Source organism: Emydura macquarii, unplaced genomic scaffold (genome assembly GCF_026122565.2).
Source record: "Emydura macquarii macquarii isolate MOO-44397 ecotype Brisbane River unplaced genomic scaffold, CSIRO-AGI_Emac_v2 contig_2768, whole genome shotgun sequence".
Classification (NCBI taxonomy): Eukaryota; Metazoa; Chordata; order Testudines; family Chelidae; genus Emydura; species Emydura macquarii.
Genome location: NW_027132905.1, coordinates 5975239 through 6003211, shown reverse-complemented (window position 1 = coordinate 6003211; position 27973 = coordinate 5975239). Strand labels below are relative to the sequence as shown.

At 43.0% G+C, this 27973-nt stretch overlaps 1 protein-coding gene across 1 annotated transcript in view; it reads right to left on the bottom strand.

The window, feature by feature from the left end:
- The window catches only part of RASGEF1C (RasGEF domain family member 1C), a 102094-nt gene that overhangs the window by 13931 nt on the left and 60190 nt on the right, over positions 1 to 27973 (bottom strand). Inside the window, exons 5-11 of the mRNA XM_067566503.1 lie at positions 21860 to 22072; positions 17745 to 17819; positions 12650 to 12745; positions 9842 to 9944; positions 9656 to 9735; positions 8438 to 8533; positions 298 to 393 (exon numbers count right to left, since the gene is read on the bottom strand). Coding sequence (XP_067422604.1) covers positions 298 to 393; positions 8438 to 8533; positions 9656 to 9735; positions 9842 to 9944; positions 12650 to 12745; positions 17745 to 17819; positions 21860 to 22072 — 759 coding nt within the window. The remainder of the gene's footprint in view (positions 1 to 297; positions 394 to 8437; positions 8534 to 9655; positions 9736 to 9841; positions 9945 to 12649; positions 12746 to 17744; positions 17820 to 21859; positions 22073 to 27973) is intronic.

Genomic DNA, 27973 nt, shown 5'->3' with positions numbered 1-27973 from the left:
TTCCCCTCCAGGCTGTTTGTATAAGCATTGATGCTGACACTGTATTTATGCCAACTAACCCACAGGACACACGTTAGGATCTACCACTCATTTGGCATTAGAAACTCCTTGGTTTTTTTGATCTCTGAATGGAATGTTTCTCTCTCTCTATCTGATTTCTTTTTAAGGGAATCCTGGGATTGGTTTGGACCTTCAAGGAGAGTCACACAAGGTCATCCCTTTTGTTGGACTGCACTGAAATATGGTCTCAGATAGTGCTATCAGGATGGGGTAGATAAAGACATTTGCAGATCTTACTTCAAAGTTGACGTGCCCATTCGGAAGGCGATTAGCACATCCCTCATTCAAAAAGTAGATGTCTTTGATCAATAGGCTGAAGAAAGGGATCACAATCTGCGAAGAGAACGACACAACCATTATCTTTGTGGCTCGGTATTTTCTTTGCTCGAAAGAAAAGCTCAGTCAGAAAAAAAAATCAAAGATTAACTTCCCAGTGTACTATTCTCTTATAAAGCAATACAATGCTAGACAAGCATAAGGGAAGGAGGGGACAAAGGTATTTTCAGCAATCTAGGGGATGGCTGTACCTCTGAAATGAATATTCTGTGGACACAATGGGCAAAGAATGAAGCAACCATTCAAACTACCCTCCAGTCCCTGCTGATTACCTTTTAATATTTCAGTGACATCACTTTCCTGAGCAAAGATAAGACTCTTCTATCAACAGAGTTGTTTTATAAGCAAATGGATTCACTGCCAACAATTTAAAGATAGCCAGGAGCCAAAGAATACAATGAGGATGGAGAACCCTTGCTACAGACACAGGTACGTGAACACTAACAATCACACCAAAACCAACAAACATGGAATAATACAGCCCTGTGACTAAGGGCGTGTCTCTACATGGACTCCACATGTGGAGACTCTCATTTCAGAGTAAGAGGGTCCCGTTCCTGTGTGGACAAGGCCAAATGATGCCAAGTCTCTAATCTGAAAGCAGAAGTTCTAATGACTCAGACAAAACAGGGTGATTTACGCTGAACCTTTGGTAAAAGGCTTTGCCACTAGTGACACAGGCCAGGTCTTCAGACGGGGCAGATGAGTATCGCTCCCTGACTTCCAATGGAGTAATGTGGATTTACACTGGCTGAGGATGTGGCCCACAATCAGCAAAAATTATGGCTTCCACTTTACTTCTCCTGAAAAAAGTACTGTTTAGTCCATAATCTGTCAGCGTGACAAAACGTCATGGGTATAACACTAAATCATCCCAACATGCTGCTATGAAAAGCTATGACTAAAAGACAAAAGGGTCTGTCTGGCACCAATTTTATCAAGGCCATGTGGGAAAAGGAGACAGTGAAGAGATCTGGATAAAGAAGGGCATTTCATTTTATTCCTGGTTTGGTGGGAATGAAGATGAACAGTCAGACACACTCCTGCAAAGGCTAAGTAAGGATTACCCTAGGGAATATTGAAAAGAAAGGCTTGGTGCACCAAGACATAGACACCTAATCAGAGAGGCCTTCAGAGCACTCAGTACAAGCACTGAGATCCAAAGCCTTCTCCCTAACCAATGTGATGTACTATCATCTAGTTTTATGTTGTGTAGTAGGAGCCTAATTCCGCTTTAGTGTAAACCTTCTGAACTCAAAGGAGTTATGTTGGAGAAGAATCTGGCCCTACAAATTCTAAAGTTGGATCTAGGAATAGGGTCCTGGTGCGAAGCCTTGAGCATCCTGGTATGGTTATGGACTGCAGTGGGCATATCTCAGGCTGGGATAAGGAGTCTTATGACACAAGGGCCCAACCCAAATACTGAGAGCGATGGGGCAGACCAGCCAGGGACAGAGCATCTTCCAGCAAGGACACCAGGACCAGAGGTTCAGTTTGTATCTTCACTCTTGTTGTGCGGGGGACCCATACTAGGGAAAGGGCTTGTGCCAGTGAGTCAGTACTAACTTTGTGAGTCCATCTCTTTGCAGTTGCCACGTCTGCATTTTATGTAGCTGAGAACGGGCTTGATCACCATGAACATGCCATGGGGGTTCAGTAGCCAAGTGGATCTACTGACCGATGAGTAAATGAGCTGCACTGTATCTTAAGTGAAAGTACAATAAGCCTTGAGGAAATGCAAGGCTGTGGGAATTGATGACAATGAAGCAATCATTTATTTAAGCAGTAAATGTCCTAAGATTGTTCAGTCTCATGCTGAACAGCAGCTGAAGTGGTATCTGAAGTGGAGCTAAGGTAGAATGTCACCTGTGATTTTCCGGTCAACAGCTTTCACGGTGCACCAGTAGGGGGGGCCAGCACTTCAGAGATACTAAAAAGATAATGTAAGCAGAGACTCACAAAGCCAGCATGCTGCTCTTGTTACAAAAACAGACGCCACTTTCCGGTCCAATTGAGGTACTGCACCTAGTGAGCTGCTAAGGGCTGCCTTTCATCCTGTGAGTTTCTTTCTGTGAAGGTTATGGAGGATTTCTTGGATGTAAATGTAGTGCTCAAGAAGGGACGCCAGACTGACATCCCTGGAGACTCTGGTACTATCTCAATTCACAGAACGGATGCAGTATGGGAAAGGGAGCACCGTAAACTCCCACACATTGGGCCTGATCCTACAAGTGCCAAATGCCTGTTGTGAGGCAGGAGTCAATAGGAGTAATCTCCAAACACTTGCAAGTTGAAGGTGCTTTTAGGATTGGTCCCATGCCTGGTCAATGTACCTGAAGCCTCCCCTACAGAGAGCAGCCCTGAGGGAACGAGCCTTATTCAATCTGTGGCACATTTGCTGAGGCTACCACTTAGTGCAAGTTGTGACGGGCTTTCCAGGACATGGAAACGTGTCCACCAGGAACGGGAGTGAGTCACTTAGATCACCACCTGGAAGTGACCGAGATCACTAGTTCTCTTCACATAGGATTTTTACTGTGATGTTTTTTGGTTTTGTTTCTTTTTGTTTTTGAGCAACCATTAATGTCTCTAATAAGAGAATATCACTTGGTGTGTTTTAGTTTCAGAATCTCTGAAGCGAAAGCAAATAAACTAGAGAGTCATATTTGTAAGGCAGGCTAATATCCAGCCACCTACCTAGCATAGAACTTGGGCTAGAGTCTGAAATTCACATTTCATTCCCTTTTGATTCCCCCCAAACCATCCAATCCACCCACACACCCAGAGTGAGAGAGAGACAATCACTTTCTTCAGAAGGAACAAAGTTGATGAAATCAGACAAGTACTTCCCTGTGATATCAGAGAGCAAAAACATACACAGAATTATACTGTACATAGTCCAACATTTCAAAGCAATTTAGACAAACATCATTAACGCAAAATCGTGTTTCCCTGTGGAATGACTTAATTCTGGGGATGACATAGGTCAGCTGACTGCATCCATGAAAGCAGAGTTAATTTCTGACAAACATGCCCCTTTGAACTCTGCATGGAATACAAACCCTTCATTGTCATGCAACTTGTCACTCTGCACTGTGGTGGGCTTATTTCTATTAACTCTGAAATTAGCCACTTGTATCAGGTCACAGCTTTAAGGGCCACATTAGCATACATTTATTTACAGCCTACTCATTCCGAAGTAAATAAAAAAATATGCTAAATAAATTGTTGGTGCACAGAGAAGATAGCTGGGTCAATGTAACAAGACTCTGGGCTAATTTCAGGTGGAGTCTCCAGGGGTGCGCTGAAAGGATGGAGGCAACAGGGTGCAGGAGGCACCTTTCCCTCACGCGTGGAGGAGACAAGAGAAGAAAAACACGCTTAAAAAGAAAAAGGACAGAACCGACCGAGTTTTGGGAGCTCCGGATTCACTTCTCCGCCTGGCCACAAGTTTCCATTGTGACCTTGGGGAAAGTCACTTAGTCCTTCTGTGCCTCCATTTCTCAGCTATAAATGAGGATAACAGCACTTCCCCGCCTCACAGGGGTGTTGTCAGGAGAACTACATTAAAGGCTGTGAGATGCTCAAATAATATGCCAGTGAAAATGAGATAGGGTATGAGGCTAAAATAGGGAAAGAACAAGTTAAAAATTACTTTAGACAAGTTAGATATCTTCAAGTCACCAGGGCCTGATGAAATACATCCTAGAATACTAAAAAAGCTGACTGAGGAGATATCTGAGCCATTAGCGATTATCTTTGAAAAGTCACGAAAGACGGGAGAGATTCCAGAGGACTGGAAAAGGGCAAATCTCATGCTAATCTGTAAAAAAGGAAATAAGGACAATAGGGGGAATTACAGACCAGTCAGCTTCATTTCAGTACCCGGAAAGATAATGGAGCAAATAATTAAATAATCAATTTGCAAACACCTAAAAGATAATAAGGTGATAAGTATCATTCAGCATGGATTTGTCCAGAACAAATTGTGTCAAACCAACCTGATAGCTTTCTTTGACATGTTAACAAGCCTTGCCGACAGGGGGGAAGCGGCAGATGTGGTATATCTTGAATTTAGTAAGGCTTTTGATACTGTCTCGCATGACCTTCTCATAAACAAACTAGAAAAACAACCTAGTTGGAACTACTACAGGGTGGGTGAATAACAGGTTGGAAAACTGTTCCCAGAGTTTAGCTATCAGTAGTTCACAGTCAAGATGGTAGGGCATATTGAGTGGGGTCCCTCAGGGACCAGTTCTGTGCAAAACTTATAGTTCCCAGAGAGTAGTTATCAATGGTTCACAGTCATACTGGAAAGGCATAACAAGTGGGGTTCCACAGGGATCAGTTCTGGGTTCGGTTCTGTTCAATATCTTCATCAATGATTTAGATAATGGCATAGAGAGTATTGATAAAGTTTGCGGATGATACCAAGGTGGGAGGGGTTGCAAGTGCTTTGGAGGAGAGGATTAAAATTCAAAATGATGTGGACAAACTGCAGAAATGGTCTGAAGTAAATAGGATGAAATTCAATAAGGACAAATACAAAGCGCACCCAAGTGAAGAACAATCAGTTGCAAATCTACAAAATGGAAAATGACTCCCTAGGAAAGAATATTACAGAAAAAGGATCTGGGGGTCATAGAGGATCACAAGCTAAATATCAATCAATAGTTTAACACTGTTGCAAAAAAAAAAAAAAAAGGAAACATCATTCTGGGATGTATTAGCAGAAGTGTTGTAAGCAAGACACGAGAGGTAATTCTTCTGTTCTACACTGCGCTGATAAGGCCTCAAACGGAATACTGTGTCCCACATTTCAGGAAAGACGTGGACAAGCTTGTGCCTGTGTGTTACGATGGCAGGCAGCCCTTCTCATACTGTAGCTGGGCAGCGTTTCTATCTACTGTCCTCTTGCAAGCCAGCCGGAGGGCTGGCTAACATGCTTAGCGGTGCTCCACAGCCTCAAAGGGTATGGTCTGAATGTCTCCTGGACCTCCCGCTCAGCGGCTGTTGCTGTGCCCTGCTCTTTCCACAGGGCAGGTTAGCGAGGAGAGGATTCTGCCACACATTTTCAAAGCCGAAAGAGGAAAAAAAAAAAAAAAAAAGAGTGGCCGTCAATAGCAGCTGCTGCCCCAAGTCATGTCCTCTGTGCCCCATTTCTGCTTCCTGCCAGCGCTGTTTTGGAATGCACAGCACATCGAGTGTGCATTCTACTGTGAGCAGCCCGTGTGCCTGCTCAGACATGCTGAGAATCTGCAAGTCAAATCAGGCATTCAATTAAGGTTCTAAATTATTAATCTCAAATGCTCGGCTCTGAAAATCTACTCCCTGATTTAGTGTCAACCTTCCATTTGACACTTGACATTCAGCAAAGAATAAGGCTACAGACTAAATTCCAAACTCGACACATCACGTAACTCAAAGTCCAGATTTTAGGGATTTTTCATTATTTGTTAAATCACTCCCACAATTAATAATTTCTAGACAACTAATCCAGCACAAAGGTGTCTAGGTAGGGCCACATCTTGGACCCGGCAATGAAACCGTTTGTATAAAAAAGGCAAATAGGATGCAGTGGATAAAGTTGGAATCAGTGAAAATAAAGGGGAGAAGAAGATTATTGATGACTGGCTCGTATATGGATTCAGCTCATCCAGTCCAAGCCCAAGTGATATGGTCAGAGCCGACACTGCCCTTCTCTTTGCATCCCTCAACTGGCTTCTCCTCCAATGCATCTAACTCCATTGCCTGTAAGATCCTTCACCAGTTAGCCCCCCATTGTCTATCAGACCTACTAACATATCAAGCTGTCAATTCCCTACTTCACTCTCCCAGCGGATGCCACTTTTTTGTCCCCTTCTCTGTCAGGCTCTTCTGCGCTTTCTTCCATGCCATCCGTTGGACAAACTGCCCAACAAAATTCCTTTCCTTTTTAAATCCTCTTCAGAACCTTCCTCCACCATGATGCCTGGGTTTATGTATCTAGGAACACTTCGGTCACTGAAGTTGTTTTATCCAGAACCCGGCAGAATGTATAATTTTTTGCCCACCTTTCCCGAACAGAGGTTCTACGCACAGGCTACCACAGTAAACAACGTAAATGTAACCCCCTTCCTCTTTCTTCAGCAAGTGATTGGGAAAAACCATTATAAATATGGTCCAATTTGAAAATAAATGGGCTTCTGTGGTTTCAAGAGGTGAACTTTGCTAAAAGACTGCCAGAAAATACTACAAGACTTTCCACGGGCAGCGATCACATTCGGTGGGATTTTACCCAATGACAATACAACAAAACAACTGCCCAGGTAGCTGGCTTATAACAAACAATGAAATCATGAAGATCTGGGGTCTGAATTATGTGCTGTGTCGTGTCTGGGATTTTAATGTATCCAGCAGTGATAAGCCACTGAGCCCTATGCACGAACACTTTCTTAAGCTAATATGTTATGTACACAAAGAAAATAGAAGGTGGGTTTTTTCTCAAGTAAAATAGATTTCCTTCACGCTACTAACCTCCTGGCTGTGAGTCTTAAGTAGATATAGACAGGGATGTGGCAGAGAACTTCCACAGGAAATGAGATAAAGTAATAAAGCAGCAGGCTTGAAGATATATGATTATCACAAGCGGAATAGATTGCATAAGCATCTCAAAATGTCAGGTTCTAAATGAAGCATGTGTGAGTTTGTTCAAGGAATTTCTTTGCTCTTCATTAATATCCAATTCATCATCTCATCCCACAGCAGCGTAATGCTTTTCAGAACAACTCTGCATATTTCCCTTACAACAATGACAGCCTGTGGACTAGATTCTGACCTCATTTCAGTGTAAACCTTGTGTGACTCCGTTGGCTTCAGTGCAGTTACATCAGATTTGCACAGATGTGAAATTAGAATCTAGTCCAGTTCCTCTAGCAATGAATATTCAATTTCACATTATGCTTGTCAATGCAAGCATCTGCTTCGCTGCACCCAGAGAGTTTCTCTCTATTTATAACAATGTGCTATCACAACATTTTAAAAAAACTGTTTTAACAAAATAAAAATTAGAGTGAACGGGGAAAAAACAAAGAAAACCACAAGAAATACAATGAAGCGCACAACACAATAGGACTCTATAATCATATCTGAAAAGAGCGATAGAAGAAAATAATTTAGAAAGCACAACACTCTCATGATATTTCATTACCTTCACACACAAACAAGGAATGTGTTATTCAAACGTATCTTCCTCTGGCAAATGCACATCACACATTAAAATCTCAGCGGGATTCTCTTTGATTCAGTTTGATTTAAAATTAGGGAAACCTTCCATCCTTTTCTTTCTTTTTGTTGTGAGATCACAGTGACAGCATAGGAGAACTGCTCTTAAATACAAGGGGGCAGTTCCTCTCTTAGTGAAGTGGGAGCCACTGAGTTAAATCAGAGTTGCAACTGGGTATCTGAGGGTAGAATTAGGCCTCACGTTTGCTTTAAGAAATTTAGTTCAAACTTGCCTACGGTGCTTTGAGCGAGTCACCATCACCTACTGTTAACTACGTGCCATTCGCTCACCTCTGAGGAGTAGCACCTTTTGCTCACTACCTCAAGTCAGCCACTCCGCAAGATGGGCTTGTATACACAGACTGGCATAGCTAGAATAGCTACTGTACTGTAGCTGCACTGGCATATCTCCCCCGTGTGGACCCTTCATTCTGGAATTAAAGTGACTTTATTCCGGAATAGTTACTCTGCTTTGAAGCTGGTCAAAATCCCTCTGCAGACAAGGCCTAAGTGATGCAGAGATACATGTAATGATTAAGTCTCTCTGGATGAAATACACTTCTGGGCAGGAGGGGCAGCAAAAGCCCTATGAACCACTGCAAACTAACTTAAGCACTATCTTGAGGTTTTAAGTGAGATTTAAGTGATGCCTAAGGCTTGTGCCGGAGGTGGGGTTCACCCTCAGTGCACACAGAGAATTTCAGTCATTAACCACCAGTTTTAATTATCACCCATCCATTCAGAAATAAACAAGACCACAAGACAGGGACAGACCTACCTTCTCCCTGTTGCTGTGTGCAGTGAGGGATCGGTGGGCAGCCCCTCTCAACGCAGTTCTGTAGTTATAAAAATTACCGGTGGGGTCCATCTGATGCTAGGTGCAAAACGAGACAATTTCCATGTATTTGATCACAAAGGATTTGGATTCTTTTCTTGTCACGGTTTAAAACCAAGTTGCATTAACAGAGATCTGAGTATGTACGGTCTCGGGATGGATAACTCATCATCATTTTCTTTTCATATTTATCTGGCTTGATGCTTATTTATCAAGGCATCTGGATTTGATTTTAGATTAACAGAGGTTATCAGAAGGTGGCCGGGTGGGAGAGCTCATCTAGCACTGAATGAACTCCCCAAATCCTGTCAGTCTGCTTGGTATGGGCTCAGCATAAAAACCGAGATGGATTTTCTAAGGACAATCTATCCTTTGGTTGTTCCAGAGTCCTGGGTAGGGGTCACACCCATATCCTCAGGATTACATAATTACACCTAATTCCCTGGAAGTGCTAGCCATGGAAACAGCTAGAAATCTACATGTATAGATTGTGGTTGTTTATATCTCTGACTTTTATATTAAAATTAATACTTATTTTATTTGAACAAGGTGGCATCGTTGTACATATTATATAGGTATCCCACTAAATCCTTGCTCCCCAATGGAAAATAATGATGAACGACTGAATAGATGGCGCAAAATTATGCAGTGTAAGCACTGTTTATATCAGTCTGAATTCTGGCTGGCATCAGGGTGAATCACCAGCAGTAATGTGTAGGCATGTCGCCACATCAATATGTAACAGCTCCCCACAAAAGCTATGTGTCCCTATGTGCCTTGCTTACGCCACCTCTGAGATGGAATAGTTCGCTTCGGTGCCATACACAGAGCACTATGGCATGATCCTGAAGTGGAATTTTATCACTGAGAGCAGGATCTGTCTCATGAATGATTCTTTATAGTGGATTTCATGCTGATCACACCCACTTTTTGGCACATTCCATCCAAGCCACCCTATTCTGCCCCCTTGTGAATCAAGACAGAATTCAGGTTCTCCCGTGGTTCTCTGCATGACAGTTGCTTTACACCTTCTGTTGGTACATTTCTGCTCACGTGTGTCTCTCCAGCAGAATTTGAACCCTCGCCTACAAAGATCCTCTACTTAGTATTGCGCACGTGAAAACATTTGATTAATACAAATAACCAAGCTTCTTCTTTTACCTCGAGAATAAAAAATTTGGCGGTTTTCACTTTTGACCAGGTCTTCTTTAACCTGGAGACAGGGCTCATGTTCATTCCAGCTATGAGGAAAGAAGAGGCGGGGGAAATAGTAAGGAGTCAGGTGTTCTTTTTATAGCCATTATACAAGACAGAAAAATTCTGTTTTGAAGCATCTCCCATACTTACATATGATTGCCATCAGCGAATTAAAATTCCCTATGTTAAAGCACTCTCGGGCAACATCAATGAAGAACTCTATGACTTGTGCGCGCTGTTTCTTTTTCGCAGGCTGCAAATTAAATAAATAAATAGTCGTGACAAGCATATGCAGAATCATAGGGAACACCAGGCTTTGGTGCCCTGTACAGGGAAAAACCTTACTTTACAGCTCAGTCAGCAAGTTGTTTTTAAAAAAGCCCAACTACTGCCCAATGTTGTACACGCAGTTTGATTGACATTTGTGGCTGGCAGTCTCCTGAATCGAAGCTTTCATTGCAGATGGTGGCGAAAACCTTTAAAGGCTCACTCAACCGTTGACCGGGCACTGAAGCAGAAAGCCGGCCTCTAGAGACAACGGACTGCAGGGATAGGCTGTCCAAATAGCTCTAAAGTTACCAGGTAAAAAAATTATTAGACACTTTGGGGGAACCCCTAGCCCAGGGATGTCAAACGTCCGGCCCGCGGGCCGGATACGGTCCACCAACGTTTTTGGTCAGGCCCCTGGCAGCGAGATCTCGTGGCATCGTGCGCTGCCGCCGGAGAGTACGACGCCATGAGATCTCATGGTGTCGCACGCTGCCACGGGATCTGTATATTCTGGCGGCAGTGCGTGGAGCGCTGTGTGCACGAGACACAGCGCTCCAAAAGTGCCTAGTATTTCCATTTATGGTATGTATGGCCCACTTGAAGTGCATTTAATTCAAATCTGGCCCGCCATAGCAAATGAGTTTGGCACCCCTGCCCTAGCCCCACTGAAGTCTATAAGAGTTTTGCCATTGACTTCGGTGAGGCCAGGCTTTCAGCCTTTAAATAACAACCGCACCTTCATTCTATGGAGGCTTTTTCTCAAATGTATTTAAAACCCTTTCTCCTGTCCTGAAGGTAAATTTACTGCTGATGAAAGTTTCTGAAGTAACAGAACTGGGGCGTGAAGTTCTTAATCCACAGATGAGGTATAACACTGAAGTGCAGTGAGAGCAGTGCAAGCTTCCCCACAATTTGTCTTCTAATTTCTCTCTTTCTGTTTCTCCTCTCCTCTGTCTAGGTTTTATATCACCCCCATCACCACAGTATCTGAGCACCTGCCTCAGCCCTGACTTGGAAGGACCACATCCAAGGATGAAACAAGAGTCCACCTGTCATTCAGCTTGGCCCTTCTATTGAGACTTTTCATGAGCATGCCAAACCGAGTTAATTTGGGTGGTGGTTGTGGTTTTAGAGGCACATGGTAACTAGACTGAGACCACCATGCTCTTTTCAACTAGGTCACCAAACCATCAGCAGATGGTAACCATTTTGCGTCACCAGCAATCTGGCCGGCAGGACAATCTGGTTCCCTACTCCCTTCCCCTTCCCTCCACGACACTTTCTCCACATTTTTAAAAACAGGTAAAACATTTGTGTCATTTACAGAATCCAAATTCAATAATATTAATCATAAAACGATTTAAATGAGAGTTAAATATGCAGTCACAGGCAGTGCACCCACAAGTGACAGGCACAAACAACGACAACTGTGAGCTGTGGTGCCGATTCTCATGGTCATTGAGCTCCTCATCAGTTTTGCATTGAGATGAGGCTGTCCAGAGACAGGGCACAGAGGGGGAAGAGGAAAGGTCTTAGGAGAGATTCCGCTGAGATCTTCATGGAGCATGACAGTGGTGAGCTACGCACCAAAAGACATGCAACAGGAACAGCCAGAGAGGTATGGGGGAAACCAAGACAGATTCACAAACGCTGAGGCAGGACAAGATTGCAAGAAAGGGAGTCTGATTTACAGATTCAATGGCAGAAAAGAGGTCAAAGACGATGCAGATGGAGTGAAAGACATAAGAGATCTGGCCAGGAACAGGACATTGGAGGCCATGGTGAGAGCAGATTCTATAGAGTGGAGAGGGCAGAAGCCAGACTGGCAGAGATCCAGGATACAGCCAGAGGAGAGGACTCAAGGCAACAGATGTAGACAGAATGTTCAATGAGTTTAGAGATGAAAGGGTAAAAGGAAAAGGGGTAGTAGGTTGAGTGACAGGAGCGTCAAAGGCGCCTTTTTTGAGCCTGGGGGGACACCAGGACATGCTTCGATTGTGCAGGGAATAAAACAGAAGAGACAGAGGGCTTAAGGTGAAGGGGTGAGGCAAGAGAGGTCAGGTGGAGATCAGATGAGTGACAGAGAGGAGGAGGAAAGGAAGTTAGAGGGGGAGAAGACAAGAGAAGCGGGGAATGGAGAAAGAAGGTCATGGCAGTTCTTGTCTCTTCTTGATCCACCCACTTTCATATTCTTTAGTTTACAAGGAACGGAAGATTGGAGCAGGCTCAGTTGGGATTTAGACATGAACAGATTAAAAGCATTAGGAAGACAGAAGACCAAGATTTTTCTACCTTTCCTTCTCCACTGGAATCTTTTCAAGGGAGTAAAAAAAAAAAAACCAACAAAAAACCTGAATGATCTTATGAGAGTCTATTTCCCCTGCAGAGTTCATTATTTTGCAACTCCACATTCAGTGCTCACTCACTGTTTCAACAGAATGGGCTTTTTTTACTCCCTGCATTAACAGATTCTCTCCTTTCCTGCCTCCTTCTCCTCCGCCCCCAGGTCTGTTTTGCTGTATGTTTGTAATTTACCTGGGTGCTTTTGTGGGCATAATGTTATTAAAACATATGTGAACGAATTAGCTAGGTCATGAAAAATAAATCCCTGGGTTTGCTGATTAATATGCCATCTTAAACTGACACATCAGGCATGCGGTAAAACACTGCCACACACTTTTCACTTACCATGCAAATTTCTGTTGCCACAAGATAGCAGAGTCTATTGAACCATTTCACATAGGCTTCAAGGTTACTAGTCTTTTTCTGCTCACTGAAACAAGACTGGGGGGGGGGGAAAGAAAAGCACTGAATGACATAACTATATTTTACTTAGATTTCTTGTTTGTTAAGATATGTGCTACACAAAGGGAATTATTTCTGCTACTATTTTGCCACAAATCTCTGTCACACACACACATGCATGTGACTCTGTCTGGAATATACGTGATCATTTATAATATTACTGATATTAATATTACAGAATTACAATAAATATCATATAGGATATGCCATGCAAGGTACTGATGGAAAAGTCATGATTCGCTAAGATTGATAAGTACATTTATATGTATGGATCAGTTTTGTATTATAAATTCTAAATACTTAGGGAACTCAAATGTACAATGAATCCGGGGCTACACCTTATGAGTCACCAGATCATGTAAGAACATGCCTTTGGACAGGGGATTCTGAGACTTTTCTTTCCATGCCATGTGCTGTGTGGCTGTGTTTGGGACAAGCCACATGGCAACGGGACATAAAAGGCAACTGCATCATCTCCATCTTGTCTTCATTCCTGTTTCATACCTCTGGATCAACTCATCTACACCTGAATTTGTGAAACAAATGAATGAGACCCATCTAGGCACTGGATGTACACCAGAGGAACTGTACAAGCCTGCAAACGCCACAATTCTGCTGAGAATCTGATATATATGAACATTAAAGTCATTTTTATGTATCTGATTGCTTTCACCATTTAACATCCCTCTTCGCGTTCGTTTCTTTCCTTTGGTAATAAACCTTTAGTTTTAGTTACAAAAGGATTGGCTGGCAGTGTGGTATTTTGGGTAAGAACCAAACTTATATTGATCTGGCAATGTGGCTGACCTTTTGGGGATCAGGAGAACGTTTTGGTAAAGGGAACAGAGTGTAAATAACTTATCTCTTTACAGGACCCAGTTGCTGATTGGGAGCCAGAGACTGAAATGCAATAAAGAGGGCTGTGTATTTCTTGTTCTAGCTTCTTGATAACCAGTGGAGGAAATCACGAGCACTGTCTGTGACTGGTCGGGGAATCTAACTTCAGTGCTACCCACCAGTTCTGGGAGAATCTAATCTTCTTTTGCAGCCTCCCCTGACCTTGGCATTTTCAACAGGGCTACCCTAAGCACGGACAGGTCCCAATGAACACTATGCATTAAGGATAGAGTTCACAAAGTCAGTGGGTGGACGGGTAGGGGCAGATGGGTGAGGTTTAGCAGAGAATGTTGCTTTATACAAATCAAATCAATGTATGGAGAACAGTTCCATTTTGCCTACAACGACTGTTCCCCAATGTAATTTATGTTGATCCTTGTCCACTGAAATATTAACAGCCATGGTACTGCAGCATTTAAAGAGCAACATCAATATAAATAAGACAAGCACACCATTCAGTTTGTCCCTTTGACTCCATGACTTTCCACAGCTCAGCAAATGCAATTGCCCACAGAGTTTTCCTGTATAAGAAGACTCTCTAATTTGGTTAAGGGAAAGAAGGGTGAGCAAAAGAAAAGACGGTTATGTTCACCTCTTTTTGGAAATACTCCCCTCCTGTTTATTTCTCTCTCTTATTCTCTTGCATGTTTAGAATGTTTTCTCAGCTGACCTGGTTCTGGTTTATAGGTTGCTTTGAAACAGGTCACTTGGATCCAAGGGACACTTAATCAGCAAGGTATGTTCCCTACTTTTCAGAGTACAATTTCCTTAGGCTGGGGGGCAGATCTTCAGCTAGCATAAGCTGTCCTGGCTCCACTGACTTCAATGGATCTGTTGTCTTCAGTGGAGCTACGACAGTTTACAGCAGATGAGGATCTGTCCCTAGGATTTTGAAAATTCAAGTCATCTTAGTAAATCCAGCCTTAATAAATGTTGGGAATTTCCCTTCTAGGACTCATTACTCTCCATCTCTCTCTGATTTATTTGTACATCTATTAACAGCCACTAGAGGGTATCGGTGGATACTGATTTTTTACTTTATTAAAGAGGACCATTTCCCATCCCAATGCAGTCTTAAGCAAATATCAGTAAGAAAGGCAACAGACAGTGCTTATCTACAGGAAGCAAATCATGATGCATGCAGACGGATCGGTTGAAGGCAATGCGACTACTCACAGAATGTAAAGTTAAGCAAGTGTCTACGTTGGGCAATGAATCCTCACAGGAAGAGAGCCTAATACAATGCCCAAGGTGATTAAAAAACAGAAAATCTGGATCTAAGATTTTGGATGTTAAATATTTTAGAAATAGAAAGCACTTTACTGTACTTCACGGCAATTCTTTGCAAGGATGAAATTTGTATTTGTTTTAAAACTAGAATATAAACACCAATGAATAAAATAAATGAAACAAACAATCTTTTCAAGGTGCCCCAAGAGTAAACAGCAGTAAGAGGCACATGCTTTTACAAAATTGTTTACGACAGTTGCTTTTGTTATTCCTTGTGGCAATTTTTATTCCATATATTAACAAATCTCTTTGGGTCCTTCTGGAAAATCAGGCCTTTTGTTAAGAAATCCTATGAGCACGCTCTCTTTTGGGACACAAATATGATATCAGGTAGTTCAGGAATCAAAATTGAAATTTTTGTTTAAAACCCACTTTTTGCAAAACTTTAACATTAAAAAAACATTTTAATTAATTAAAAAAGAAGTAAAGAAAAACAGTTTTTGGTTTGGATGAAGGCATTCCCCTTCAGAGTTTGCAGCACAAGACAGCCTTGTGCTAGTGCATAAGAACCAGTGGATACAACTGATTAGAAATTTACCAGACACAAAGATTTTAGTAGAAGCTTTTCTTTATCTAAGCATTATAAATAATAACAATGTTTAGCACTTCTAGAACATCCTCTATCTGCCGATGTCAAAGCACTTAATAAACATTCATTAAGCAAGCCCCACAAAGCCACTGGGAGCAAGGTATATTAAATATTATCCCCAATTAGCAGATAAGGAAACAGAGGCAGAGAAAGGTTTTAGGGCTCAAACCAAAGCTCCCTTAAGCCAACAGAGGGACTCCAATCAGGGCTCTATAACCTGCCTTGCTCTCACTCCATGTAGGAGACAGGAAGGGGTGATCTGCGCAGGACATGGTGCATGCAACACTGCCAGATCCTATGCAACTGCAACAACCTAGGCAACTTAGAGCAGCCTTTAGGCTCTACTAAATTTCACCTGAGACCTCAGCTCAACCTGGGATCAGGAGAGACCAAAATGGTTTAGAGCCCCCTTTTCCACCCCACTGCTGAGGACTGAGCTCATGATTTGGCAGTTTCACATTATGCATGACAATGTTCAGGCAGTTGTCGGTCTTATTCACTAGACCCTTATCCAGTGGGTGAAGACATTTCCTTCAACTCCGTCAATACTTCAGTGCAACCCAAGGCTGTCTTAGTTCTTTTCTCACTCTGTTATTAAGCACTATAGCAAAGACTGGGGCTGTTATATAACAACATCTTAATGGGTGGATTAAAGTTTAGAGAATCTGTATAACCAATCGTTGTTTATTCCCTTCATGTTTATCTTGAAAAATATCTTGAAAATTATCTTGGCCTATTGAGACAATTCATTTTGATTCTCCACCTGGCCATTATCTGCATTTTTTCACACTATCTAGCCTTCATTCTGTAATCTTTCCTGTCCTCTATACCTGATGTTTCTTTGCATTTGTTTCTTATCCTTAATTACTCTTTGCATTTCATTGTTCCTCCACATTGACTTTTTGTTTCAAACTCCAGCTATATTTTAATGCTAGATGACACACAAAGCCTTTGGGCATACATTAATTTATCGCTGAACATTTCTTCTTTCCCTCTATTTGCTTTATCCAATTCCATTTCACTCATTGCCACCCCGCACCCCCAATTTTTCCAAAATTCACGCTGCTGAAATTCAGTGTCCTCATTTCATCCCTTTCTCTTTTTAAGTTTACTTAGCAACCTGAATGATTACTTGCCACAGAGCATGTCCATTTTCAGTCATGTCCCTCTAGGTCAAGTTCTTATCAGGTAGTTGAAATTTTACCATGATTAGTTTCTTTGTTTTTTGGCTATCCTCCATACTGAATACCACAGAAATGCTAGTCACAATGCTTTTGGGGGGGAGTGGGATTCTGAACTTGGACTGGCATTTTCAATTATGCCAAAGGGAGTTGGGGTATCTCTACACCACGGAGACTCTATCGACAAAGTTATATTGCCATAGCTTTGCCAACACAACCCCATTATTTCCAGCATCTAAGGTTGAAATTCTGCCACTGTGTGTGTGGGGGGCCCCCAGGGAACTCAACAGGAGTCCCCACGTGACTCCGAAAGCAGGATTTGGCCTTATCTCGTCTTCTTCTTTTTTCAGTAGTAGTAGTAGTACGGAGAAGCTTCCAAACTATTGCTCTGTGGCAGTGAAGTCACTTCCCTTACTGAGGAAGCAGCAGCAGCTCTATCAGTGCAATCACTCTGATCCAAACCCCTCAGGAATTAGACGGAAGACCCCCCATTGACTTGAATGGGTTTTGGATCAGGCCCTAAGGTCCCAATCCTGCACGCCATTTCCATCCCTACTCTCCTTTGGGATCCTTTGGGCTCCAAGATATTATGTGAAGAGGAGATGATGACGAGGATGATTACACTCACTCATAACAGACTGATTCATTAACATGGTATCCGGATGCACGCTACAAGTGTTACGTGTATGTTACAGATACGAGAAGATACAGCCTAAACACCACGGAGCTGCATATCTAATGGTTTCTAAAGGTGGCCAGTCTGAGGCTCAGACATATTTCCAGCAGGAGGGGATTTCAAAGGCGATGACCCACCAATGAGAATCTTTACTATGAACTCCCACAAGCTCTATCCTCACTGCATCAATAGATTGTGTGCGTGTACTGCCTGTAACGTGTGTGTGTATGTGCCTAATCCACACATGCCCCAATCACAGTTAGTTTTACATCTCTCATTCAAACCAGATAATCTAGAACAAACAAAATAATTGCAGGAAACACTCTCCATGGCGACACATCCTACCTTGGTGCTGTCCAAAGAGTCTTTATGTACAAACGCCTGCACGAATTCCTCAGGCCCGATGTGACTCAGCCGTTCCTTTTGGGAGACAGAGAGAGTAATCCCTAGAATCTCTAATTAATGGCTTTGCAAGACTTGAACAAGTTTTGGCATCTGGTTGAAATGCAGCTTTAATGAAGTGCTATGCAGCCAGCAAGTTTCCCACATTAACTTTCATAGAAACTATCAATGTTACTGCAACAGAAACAGGGGAGTGATCAACAGAGGAGAATAAAATCAACTCACTACCTCCAGCCAATGCAATATAAATAGCTTGTGGTGGTGATAAACCACACTGACGACCTGTCTCTATTGTTCATAAACTGGAGGGCTCATGATCTAGTGGAGAAGGCACTGGGCTGGACGTCAGCAGTCCTGGGTTCTGTTCCTGGCTCTGCCACGAACCTGCGGTGTAACTTTGGGCGAGTGACTGCCGCTGTCAGTATCTCCATTTCCCTGCCCATAAAAGGGGGATAATGATGCTCTGTGATCTCCAGTGATAAATAAAAGCTAAGTACTGTTACAGTACATATTGCTTGCCCTGCCTACTACTCCTCCTCTTGCTGAAAGAGACCAAAGGTAGCCTGGTGCCCAAGCGTACTGACTGTATGCAAATGGAGGAAAGATGGCAATGAAGATGCATGCACCTAGACACCGGGAGAGCACCACACCAGTGTCAAAAATAAAAGTCAATAATGTATCTAGTTCCCTAGTCTTTTAATGGTCATTGATGTCCAACTGCCACAAACCTGTGCTCTGGCACATCCTCATAAATCTCAACTCTCATTGCCTCGGAGGGACAGCTGCTGTTTTTATTCCCATCATGAGCAAGTGCCACTAGAATGGCAAGAGGAATTACAGGTTAAAAAGAAGCTAGTGTTTGCGACTCTGCCTACGCAGGATATCAGTTAAGCTCCCCAAAGAATCAGGCCTCCTGACCCAAGCTCAAAGGGAGAATGAAGTAACATTTCCTGAAAGGTTTGCTTGGCATTAGATTTGGTAGCAGCCTTCAACTACCTGATGGGGGGTTCCAGGGAGGATGGAGCTAGGCTGTTCTCAGTGGTAGTAGATGACAGAAATAGGAGCAATGGTCTCAAGTTGCAGTGGGTGGGGGGGTCTGGGTTGGATATTAGGAAAAACTTTTTCACTAAGAGGGTGCTGAAGCACTGGAATGGGTTACCTAGGGAGGTGGTGGAATCTCCTTCCTTAGAGGTTTTTAAGGCCTGGCTTGATAAAGTCCTGGCTGGGATGATTTAGTTGGGGTTGGTCCCGCTTTGAGCAGGGGGTTGGACTAGACACCTCCTGAGGTCCCTTCCAATCCTCATCTTCTATGATTCTATGATTAGCACTACGTGTTTGGTTGAAATGAGACATTTCACAGTATTTTGGAAAGGAATGATTGTGGCAATTGATGAGTTCTCCTGTCCTACAGCTAACAAAGTTTCTCCTTCTATGTTAGAGAGCTACTTTCTACTGCCCCATAGCTTTGTCTCCGGGATTTGATGTCTATCAGTACATTTCAAATGGATTTAGAAAATATGACGTGAGATGTGATATTTTACAGGGGTTGACATCGACATCATGATTGATTATACCAAGGCTGGCTGCTACTGAGTTTGTTTCTTAACTAACTGAGCCCTAAGGGCCAAATTCTGATCTCAGTTTCATTTGTGTAACTCCCTTTGACTTGCACATGGGACCAAGGTCACATTTTATCCAATATATTGAAGTAGGCTAGAACATGAGTTACATTTGATGTAAACTTCAACAGCTATCTCTTGTTGTTAGTAGGGGGAAGGAGACAGGGATATTATCATGCCAATGGGGCCTAGTGGATAGAGCATCAAACTGGGTCTCAAGAAACCTGGGTTCTATTCCCAGCTCCTCTGCTGGGTGACCTTGGGCAAGTCACTTCCTCGCTTTGCTCTTCATCTGTAAAATAGAGCTAATGAGACTGACCTCCGTTGTAAAGCACTTTGAGATCTCCTGATAAAAAGTTTTATAAAAGAGTGTGGCAGCCAAGCTGGAACAGAATGGCCTTTGCCATGAGCTCAGCATCAGTCTTTAAATGGTTAAACAATCTGGCTGTGGGTGCCTTTAATTATTGAACAAACATAAAAGGTAATTGCTTAGTCACGGTGTGTTATGCAAAGGCTCTGACCTGGCCCCGAGGTTCTAGACTAGTATAGAGACACTTCACTCCTGTCCCAGCCTCAGCCAGCACTGCCCTTCAGAGAAAACAAGCAAGCCTTCTTAACACGGCCTGCTGGCTCCTGATTGGTCGGTATCTCTCCTGGCCCTTCTGGGCCTCCAGAAGACTAAATCTTGTTGGTAGTCTGGCCTGAGCAGGTTTTCCTTAAGCAGGGATGTATCAGGGTGCCAACACCTCCAACAGGGGACAGAGAAGGTCTACTAGACCCTGTCATAAAAAGCTATTATTATTATTCCATCAGGTTATTATATTTATGCGTATAATTTTCAAATTTCAAGGGGGCATTAATTAGACAGCAAAGAACCACTGCCATTCAATGGGAGTTCAGCTCCTGACTCCCTCAGGCTTTTTTGAAAAATCCCACCTGATATTTCTAACAAATTATTGGTGAGTAAAAAATCAACGGTACCTCATGAAGTGGTAGATGTCTTCTGGAACTCACTAGACTCAATCTTGAGACCCACACTCAGGCAATTGCAAAGTCAATGGGCATTTTGCCCAAGTAAAGACTTCAGGACTGGTCCTATACGCAGGTTCCATGATATTTCTCTTTGTTCCTCATAAGGAAATTTAGATAACAGTGTAGCTCAGACTGCTGAAGAATAATCATCAGCTTAATTAACTGCAGAGTAATTATTACACCTGGTACAAGGAGGTAGGAACAGATAGAGTGGAACTCTGTTTATAGTGAAGTGGAACGAAAGCTGCAGATTGTTTCAATGCCTCATAATTTGTGCATTGCAGTTCAATTACATGGGATCCCATCTTACAGTCAAGCTGTTCTAAGGGGGAGGGAAGCCAGCCACAAAAAGATTTTGCAGTCTCTCATGCTGCTGTTTAGTTAGAGCTAAAGAAAAGTAAGAAGACCAAAGTCACATATTCTGAAAACCACCCTCTTGGTAAGAGGTGATAGTATAGTTCATGGGTTTCCCAGGGATTCCTCTTTGATGAGTAGAATATGTCCAACTGTGGGATTATAAAGCTTTCTAGTTTCATAATATTCCCACCAATCCTTCATCCTCACATGGTTTTAATTTTTTTTTTAAAAGTTATTTTCCATTCAGATGAACAGAGAAAACAAGGCCTGGGGCTTCAGAAATGAACGGTGCCCTCTCAGGCACCGACAATGGGGAAGATTAAGAGTATCAAGAGGTTTGAGGACAGATGCAGCGATGTGGAGCAGCAGTGAGGTTATGGTGCACCAGCACCTAACCTTTGCCATGGGGAGGCAGGACATCCATGTGGTGGACCTGACACGGGATGGGAGAGAAGGCTTTGTGTCACCCCAACCTTGAAGAGGGAGGAACTATCATCAAAAGCCTGCTGAGGAGCAGATAGCACAGGGGGAGGGACTGTGCGCACACAGGTACTTGAAACTCAGAAGTTCAGGTCTATGAAACTGAGAAAGGAAAAAACACCAACAAAGTAAAATGCTTAGGTCACAGAGCATTGGGTTGCAGCAACGTAAAAGCTTCAATATCGAACAAAATTGTGATGCTAGTAGTCAGCCGCTCCACAGCACCTTCCGTTCAAGGGGCTCAAAGCACTTTGCAAATGTAACTGAACTAAACTGGTGGTGAAGCAGGGGAATACTATCCTTATTTCACAGATGAGCAAACTGAGACAGAGGAAGAGACTAAGCGACCTATGCACAGTCACAGAACAAAGCAGTGGCAGTACCCTGCTTCTCAGTCCTCTGTTTTAATCCATTAAACCATGCTTCATCCTGCAGTATTGATACAGTGCTAGCTAGCTATGCTGCAGCCGCATATGCATTTCAATTGGGTTGCAACTACATAGCTGTTGCTGGGCTTTAAAACACCACCTTTGAATGCAAAGTTTGGCGTTCCACATCTGCTGCACTTACCAATTCCACGTGTGTTAGCTGCTGAGCCAGTGTGTAGGGGTCACTACAGACCGTCAGGATTTCTCGCTGAATGGACGGGGGTTTACTCTTAAAGGCAACCAACTTGTCAGAGACAGCAGCACTGATCTTGACTATTCCTTCCTGCCCATGGCTAAGGGTTGCAAGCTTCTGATTCAGAGTTTGCAAAAGCTGATTCATGCTTTTCCAGTAGGCCTGGAGAGAAAAAAAAACAAACAAACACGAAAAACAAAGGAGATAAACATCCGAAAGCCACAGGCCTTGACTATATTGTATTTTAAATTCAATGTTCCTACCCCAAAATATCCTTAAACTAGTACTGGCTTACCATCTTATTTTCAACAAGACTATTTCAGAATGGCCAGTCGACTTAATTACAGTTCTGCCTGCCAGCTCCGCACCGCAGAATCAGCCTCCAGTCAGGTGTAGAAGCAAGCTGTGCTCCTTAGTGCCAGCCCAACCCATTGACCAACGCCTCCAGACAATGAAAGAATCAGGAAATAGAGGCAGAGCCTCTCCAGTGAGAGACTGAGCCACTCCAATTTCGACCAGTTGTAACAGACGGCAGAAGCTGGCCCTTAATTTCGATTGAGTAGTTGCCACAGACTATACTTCTTAGCGATGGCTTGTCATAATCAACATGGCTAATGCTGTTTGTAGCTCTCTCCATCCCTCTGATTTGCACATCATCCCAGCACAGTGGGGCTCACTGCTTGCAACAGGTGGCCACGTCAGAGAGAACAGAGCACGGCACCGCTGTGAACAGCTTATACACAAATGGTTCATTTCTATTAAGCGAAGCTTATATTACTGTATTCCTATGCCAGCAACACACTCAGGAGGTATGGTCATAGAAGGTGGGTGCAAAACTGGTTGGAAAACTGTTCCCAGCGAGTAGTTATCAATGGTTCACAGTCATACTGGAAGGGCATAACAAAGGGGGGTTCCACAGGGATCAGTTCTGGGTTCGGTTCTGTTCAATATTTTCATCAGTGATTTAGATAATGGCATGGAGAGTACACTTATTAAGTTTGTGGATGATACCAAGTTGGGAGGGGTTGCAAGTGCTCTGGAGGAGAGGATTATAATTCAAAATGATCTGGACAAACTGGAGAATTGATCTGAGGTAAATAGGATGAAATTCAATAAGGACAAATGCAAAGTATCCACTTAGGAAGGAACAATCAGTTGCACATATACAAAATGGGAAATGACTGCCTAGGAAGGAGTACTGCGGAAAGGGATCTGGGGGTCATTGTGGACCACAAGCTAAATATGAGTGAACAATGTAACGCTGTTGCAAAAAAAAGGGAACATGATTCTAGGATGTATTAGCAGGAGTGTTGTAAGTAACACATGAGTAGTAATTCTTCTGCTTTACTCCGTGCTGATTAGGCCTCAGCTAGAGTATTGTGTCCAGTTCTGGGCACCACATTTCAGGAAAGATGTGGACAAATTGGAGAAAGTCCAGAGAAGAGCAACAAACATGATTAAAGGTCTAGAAAACATGACCTATGAGGCAAGACTGAAAGAACTGGGTTTGTTTAGCCTGGAGAAGAGAAGACTGAGAGGGACATGATAACAGCTTTCAAATACATAAAGGGTTGTTACAAGGAGGAGGGAGAAAAATTGTTCTTCTTAACCTCTGAGGACAGGACAAGAATCAATAGGCTTCAACTTCAACAAGGGAGGTTTAGGAAGTTTTTCCTAACGTCCAACCTAACTGTCAGGGTGGTTAATCACTGGAATAAATTGCCTGAGGAGGTTGTGGAATCTCCATCACTGGAGATTTTTAAGACCAGGTTAGACAAACACCTGTCAGGGGTGGTCTAGATATTACTTAGTCCTGCCATGAGTGCAGGGGACTGGACTAGATGACCTCTCGAGGTCTCTTCCAGCCCTATGATTCCTGGGTAGCCGACACTAATTTCAGACATGCAGCGGCACATCACCCAGAAACCTAGAGGAGCTGTGGGTCACAAAAGAGGGGCTGGAATGTTCTTGGAGCCCATCCATGACTGACAGATGCAAATGCCGTAAAATGGGAATACCTGAGAAATGGGACGATGGGTTCTCTACATGGAGATGTTCATTGAATGGGGCCTGCCCAGAATCAATGGGAACGTTTCATAGCTCTGTGTGTTAAGTCCCTGGGCGAAAGCCTCCACTGCAGCTGAGAGCCATTCAGGATAGCTGGGCATGGGTACACAAAGGTGGCTATCAGCTGTCCCCTCTCCTACATCCTGAAGTAGGGCAGAGCAGGGCAATACTGTTTAAGCATAAACTGTGTGTGCATTCACAGCTTGTTGATGGCAGCAGCTGGGTAGGCAGGTCCCTACTCGGTTCCACACACCATGGTCACTTGGGGACTTGGTTTGCAGGCTGGCTCATTGGCCACTGGACCTCACAGAACATTCTAGTGTGCTACAGAGGGATACTTATCTGGTGCTTGTAAGGAGGAGAACCCCCTACTCTTCATCCAAATGGAGAGAATTAGATAACCTGGGCTAACACAGTGTAGCTCTCTTTGTCCCCCTCTATGGTTAAATGAGGTATAGAAGTTTGAGTCTGCTATTGCCTCTGAGCTTTGATCCTTTAGTTTAAGCAGTAAAACCATGAGTTTCTGGATTGAGTGGCCCTGGGTTCAATCCTGCAGATGATTCATCCAAGGCCGTCGCTACATATGCATGATCTGGGATCTTAAACACTGCTTTGCAGTTCACGCACAGCTTCCTTACAGCCGTACACTATAACCACAGGCAAACCTCCCAAACGCGTTCTAAGAACACCTGGCATAGCTGTTTCCCCTTGGGAGAGACACAATCAATGTTTTGTATTGCCGGCGCTCACCGTTTAAATGGGCAGTACATCAGGGGCCGAGCTCAACTCTCTCCTCAGCTATGAAGTGCATGTATCCATGTATTGCAACCAGACATCTCTCATTACTTCAAGGAATAAAATAAGGTGCTTACCTACACCCTGCTTTCAAGACAGTCGGGGTGAGAGGCTGCAAAACCTTAGTTTATCTAGAGTGCTTCGGCACCTGCCGTAAGGCTTGCATTATTCCTCTTGCAATTAACAGCTTTTCTAACAGAAGGAATGAGATATTGAGTTTGCTCATTCTACTCATGTGAGTAGCCCGCATCACTTCAATGGACTACGGCAAGTCAGGTAAACAAGATTTGACTTAACTATTCCTTAATCAGTAGCTGATGAGCCCAGTATACTGTGAATAGCTAGACAGGTGGGGAGGTATCTCTTGGAAATCTCAGGACATGCATTTTATTTAGATACAACTCTGCTTAGGTATCATTGATTTTCTGCTTCTCTCTTCATTCTTTTTTTGTTACTAAGGCTACTTCTATGGAAAAAGAACCTTTGGTTCTTCAGATAACGACGAAGATTCTACCTGCTGCTTACTGCCTCTGATGCAAGAGAGCTCACCAAACTTCTCTCTCATAGGTCGCCAACTACGCAGAAGGCACGGCTTTTGGTTACCACCGACTGGGCTGGCACTGAACCAGTGAAAAGTGTCTGAACACTTTCTGTGCTTTATACCCATGTGGGCTTGCACACTTCAACGCCGGTTCTGAATCTCAGTGACGAGGGCTAGTTGAAAAATGGGTTTTTCTCGCCCTGCAGAAAATGTTGATTTTTCAGTAGAAATTTCAAATACCAAAAACATTCCGTCTGGAAACCAAAATATTTCCATTTTTCAGCTGAAGTATTCTGGTTTTCGGGCATCTGCTTTTCAGCCAAAAAATGAAAATCTAAATTTTCTGCAGAAAGCAGACAATTTTTGGAAAAAAGTTTCACAGTAGAAAACCCAATTTTCCATTAATAAAATGTTTTGGCACAAATTTTTTTACCTATCCTACCTGTAGAATAACAAATTCCTGACTGTTTTTATGCAAAGCAATAAATCAACTGAGCATTGCTTGAAAGATTCAGGAATATTCGCAAACCTTTTCACAAACCCTGGTCTACATTGCTCTTTTCCTTGGCTTTTGTGGTGAACATTTCACACAGATCTAGAAATGGGCCACAGAAAACAAAGATTCAGACAAACGTCCCAGATAATACAGAGAGAAAGAAGAGAGACACTGAACATACATAAGTAGGAATATTTCTAAATAAATTCTCTCCAAGAAACTCACTGGAAAAGAGTTACACTCAGCACAGTCTTCTCCAAGAAGCATTTCAGTGTATTTGTTAACAGCTTTATTGGCTTTTGCCATTATAAAAGGATTCCTTCCTTGTTTAAATTATAATCAGCAAATGAAAATAACATTTTAAATTAGATTCAACACTCTATATTGGAACACTCCTGCTGGTAAACATCTTCCTGCAAAGTGACACTTGATGATATGGGAGCTAAGTGCTAGAGAGCGTGCCATCCTCGTCTGCTCTGCTGCTCGCTTAACAATTAAGACTGGTACTGTTTAATATTTAAACAAAATGTTTAACTCTTACCCAGGAAAGTCCCTCAGAAGATGACAGACCCCCGCAGGTGGCTTAGGAGCTCTAATTTTAATTAAAACTTCTATCTCTAAATGCAAATCACAACACTTGGCAAGCAGTGGTTCTCAGCATGTGTACTTTTATGAGCACTGCACAAAGCCTTTGGAAACCAGACTGAACAAAGGCCAGGAGAGTATATTGTAGGGGGAAAACCTACAGTAGCCTAAAGGAATGGGCTAGATGTCCTAATGGCTCCTTTCCATCTCTGATTTCTATACAGTGCCGCAGCTTTGTTTCGAACAAGCACAACTAACACAGCACGATGCCTCTTTCATGCTGTTTCTCCAAAAGGGAATTTGCATCTACAGGATATGAGCTCTTCCTTAAACTAATTACTGAGTTTGTTCAGGTGTAATCTGTTGTAATTACGGCTCACATTAATATTTGAAAAAAACAATTATTTGGACCTGATTCGGAGATGCACTGAGCTCCCCCAAGACACCTCCCAACTCCCAGCAAAAGCAAAGGGGGCTGCAGGGGCTCAGAACTTACAGGCGAGCAGCAACTGTTCAGGGCTGGGCCCTTCCTTTGCATGTGGCAAAGAAGGAAAACAGTTGATACGCAGAAGGCTAATCTCTCTAGTGTCTTGCCTGCTCCTAGCCTGCCTCCTGCGCCTTACTTTCCAGTCTACTCCAAGGGCTTGTCTAAACTGCATGCTCTGCAGCAATCGATGCAGTGGGATCAATCGAGTGGGTCGTGTAGACCCGCTCAATCGATAGGAGATGGGCTTGCGTATCTCCCGTGGACTGCCGGCAGCAGTGTAGACCAGGCTTAGTTGACATATTTTTGGCAGCTTGTTTCTTTGACTACAAAAGATCAGGGCTGTCACGCTGGCTGAATTGGGGGAGGGGAGGGCATTTATCATATTATTTGACATCAGTATGTCAAAATCATAATAGGTCATGTGAGATATGCCATGTCAGGTACTGTTAGAAAGGCTATAATGGGCTAAGTAAGATGATGATGTTTACGTTCATGTGTTATATGTGTAATGGAAGTTATGGATACGTCTGATATATCTGTATTTCAAATTGTGCTGTGTCTGGACGACGCCCAGACAGGATGGCTGCAGCACTAGCCTGCTTGATGGCCCATTAAGAAATTCACAGGTACAAGGGGCCCAGGGGGAGAAGCCAGGGATATACCTGATGAGTCACCAGGACTTACTCATGTGACTCTGGACTCCATTTTATTCCTGTAAAATTCCACAAGCAGCATGGCAAAAGCCAAAGGACATAAAAGGCAGCTACACGACATCCATTTTGTCTTTAGTCTCCAGCCTACCTCTGGATCAACTCATATACAACTGAACTGAACTGAAGCTGTGAAACAAAGGACTGAGACCCATCCAGGTACTGGATGTATACCAGAGGGACTGTACAAGCCTGCAAACTCCACAATTCTACTAGAAACCTGATATATATGGGCTTTCAAATCATTTGTATGTATCTGATTGATTTAATCCTTTAACATTTCTCTTATAGTTTCTTTCTTTCTTTTTATAATAAACCTTTAGTTTTATTTACTAAAGGATTGGCTGGCAGCGTGGTATTTTGGGTAAAATCTAAACTTACA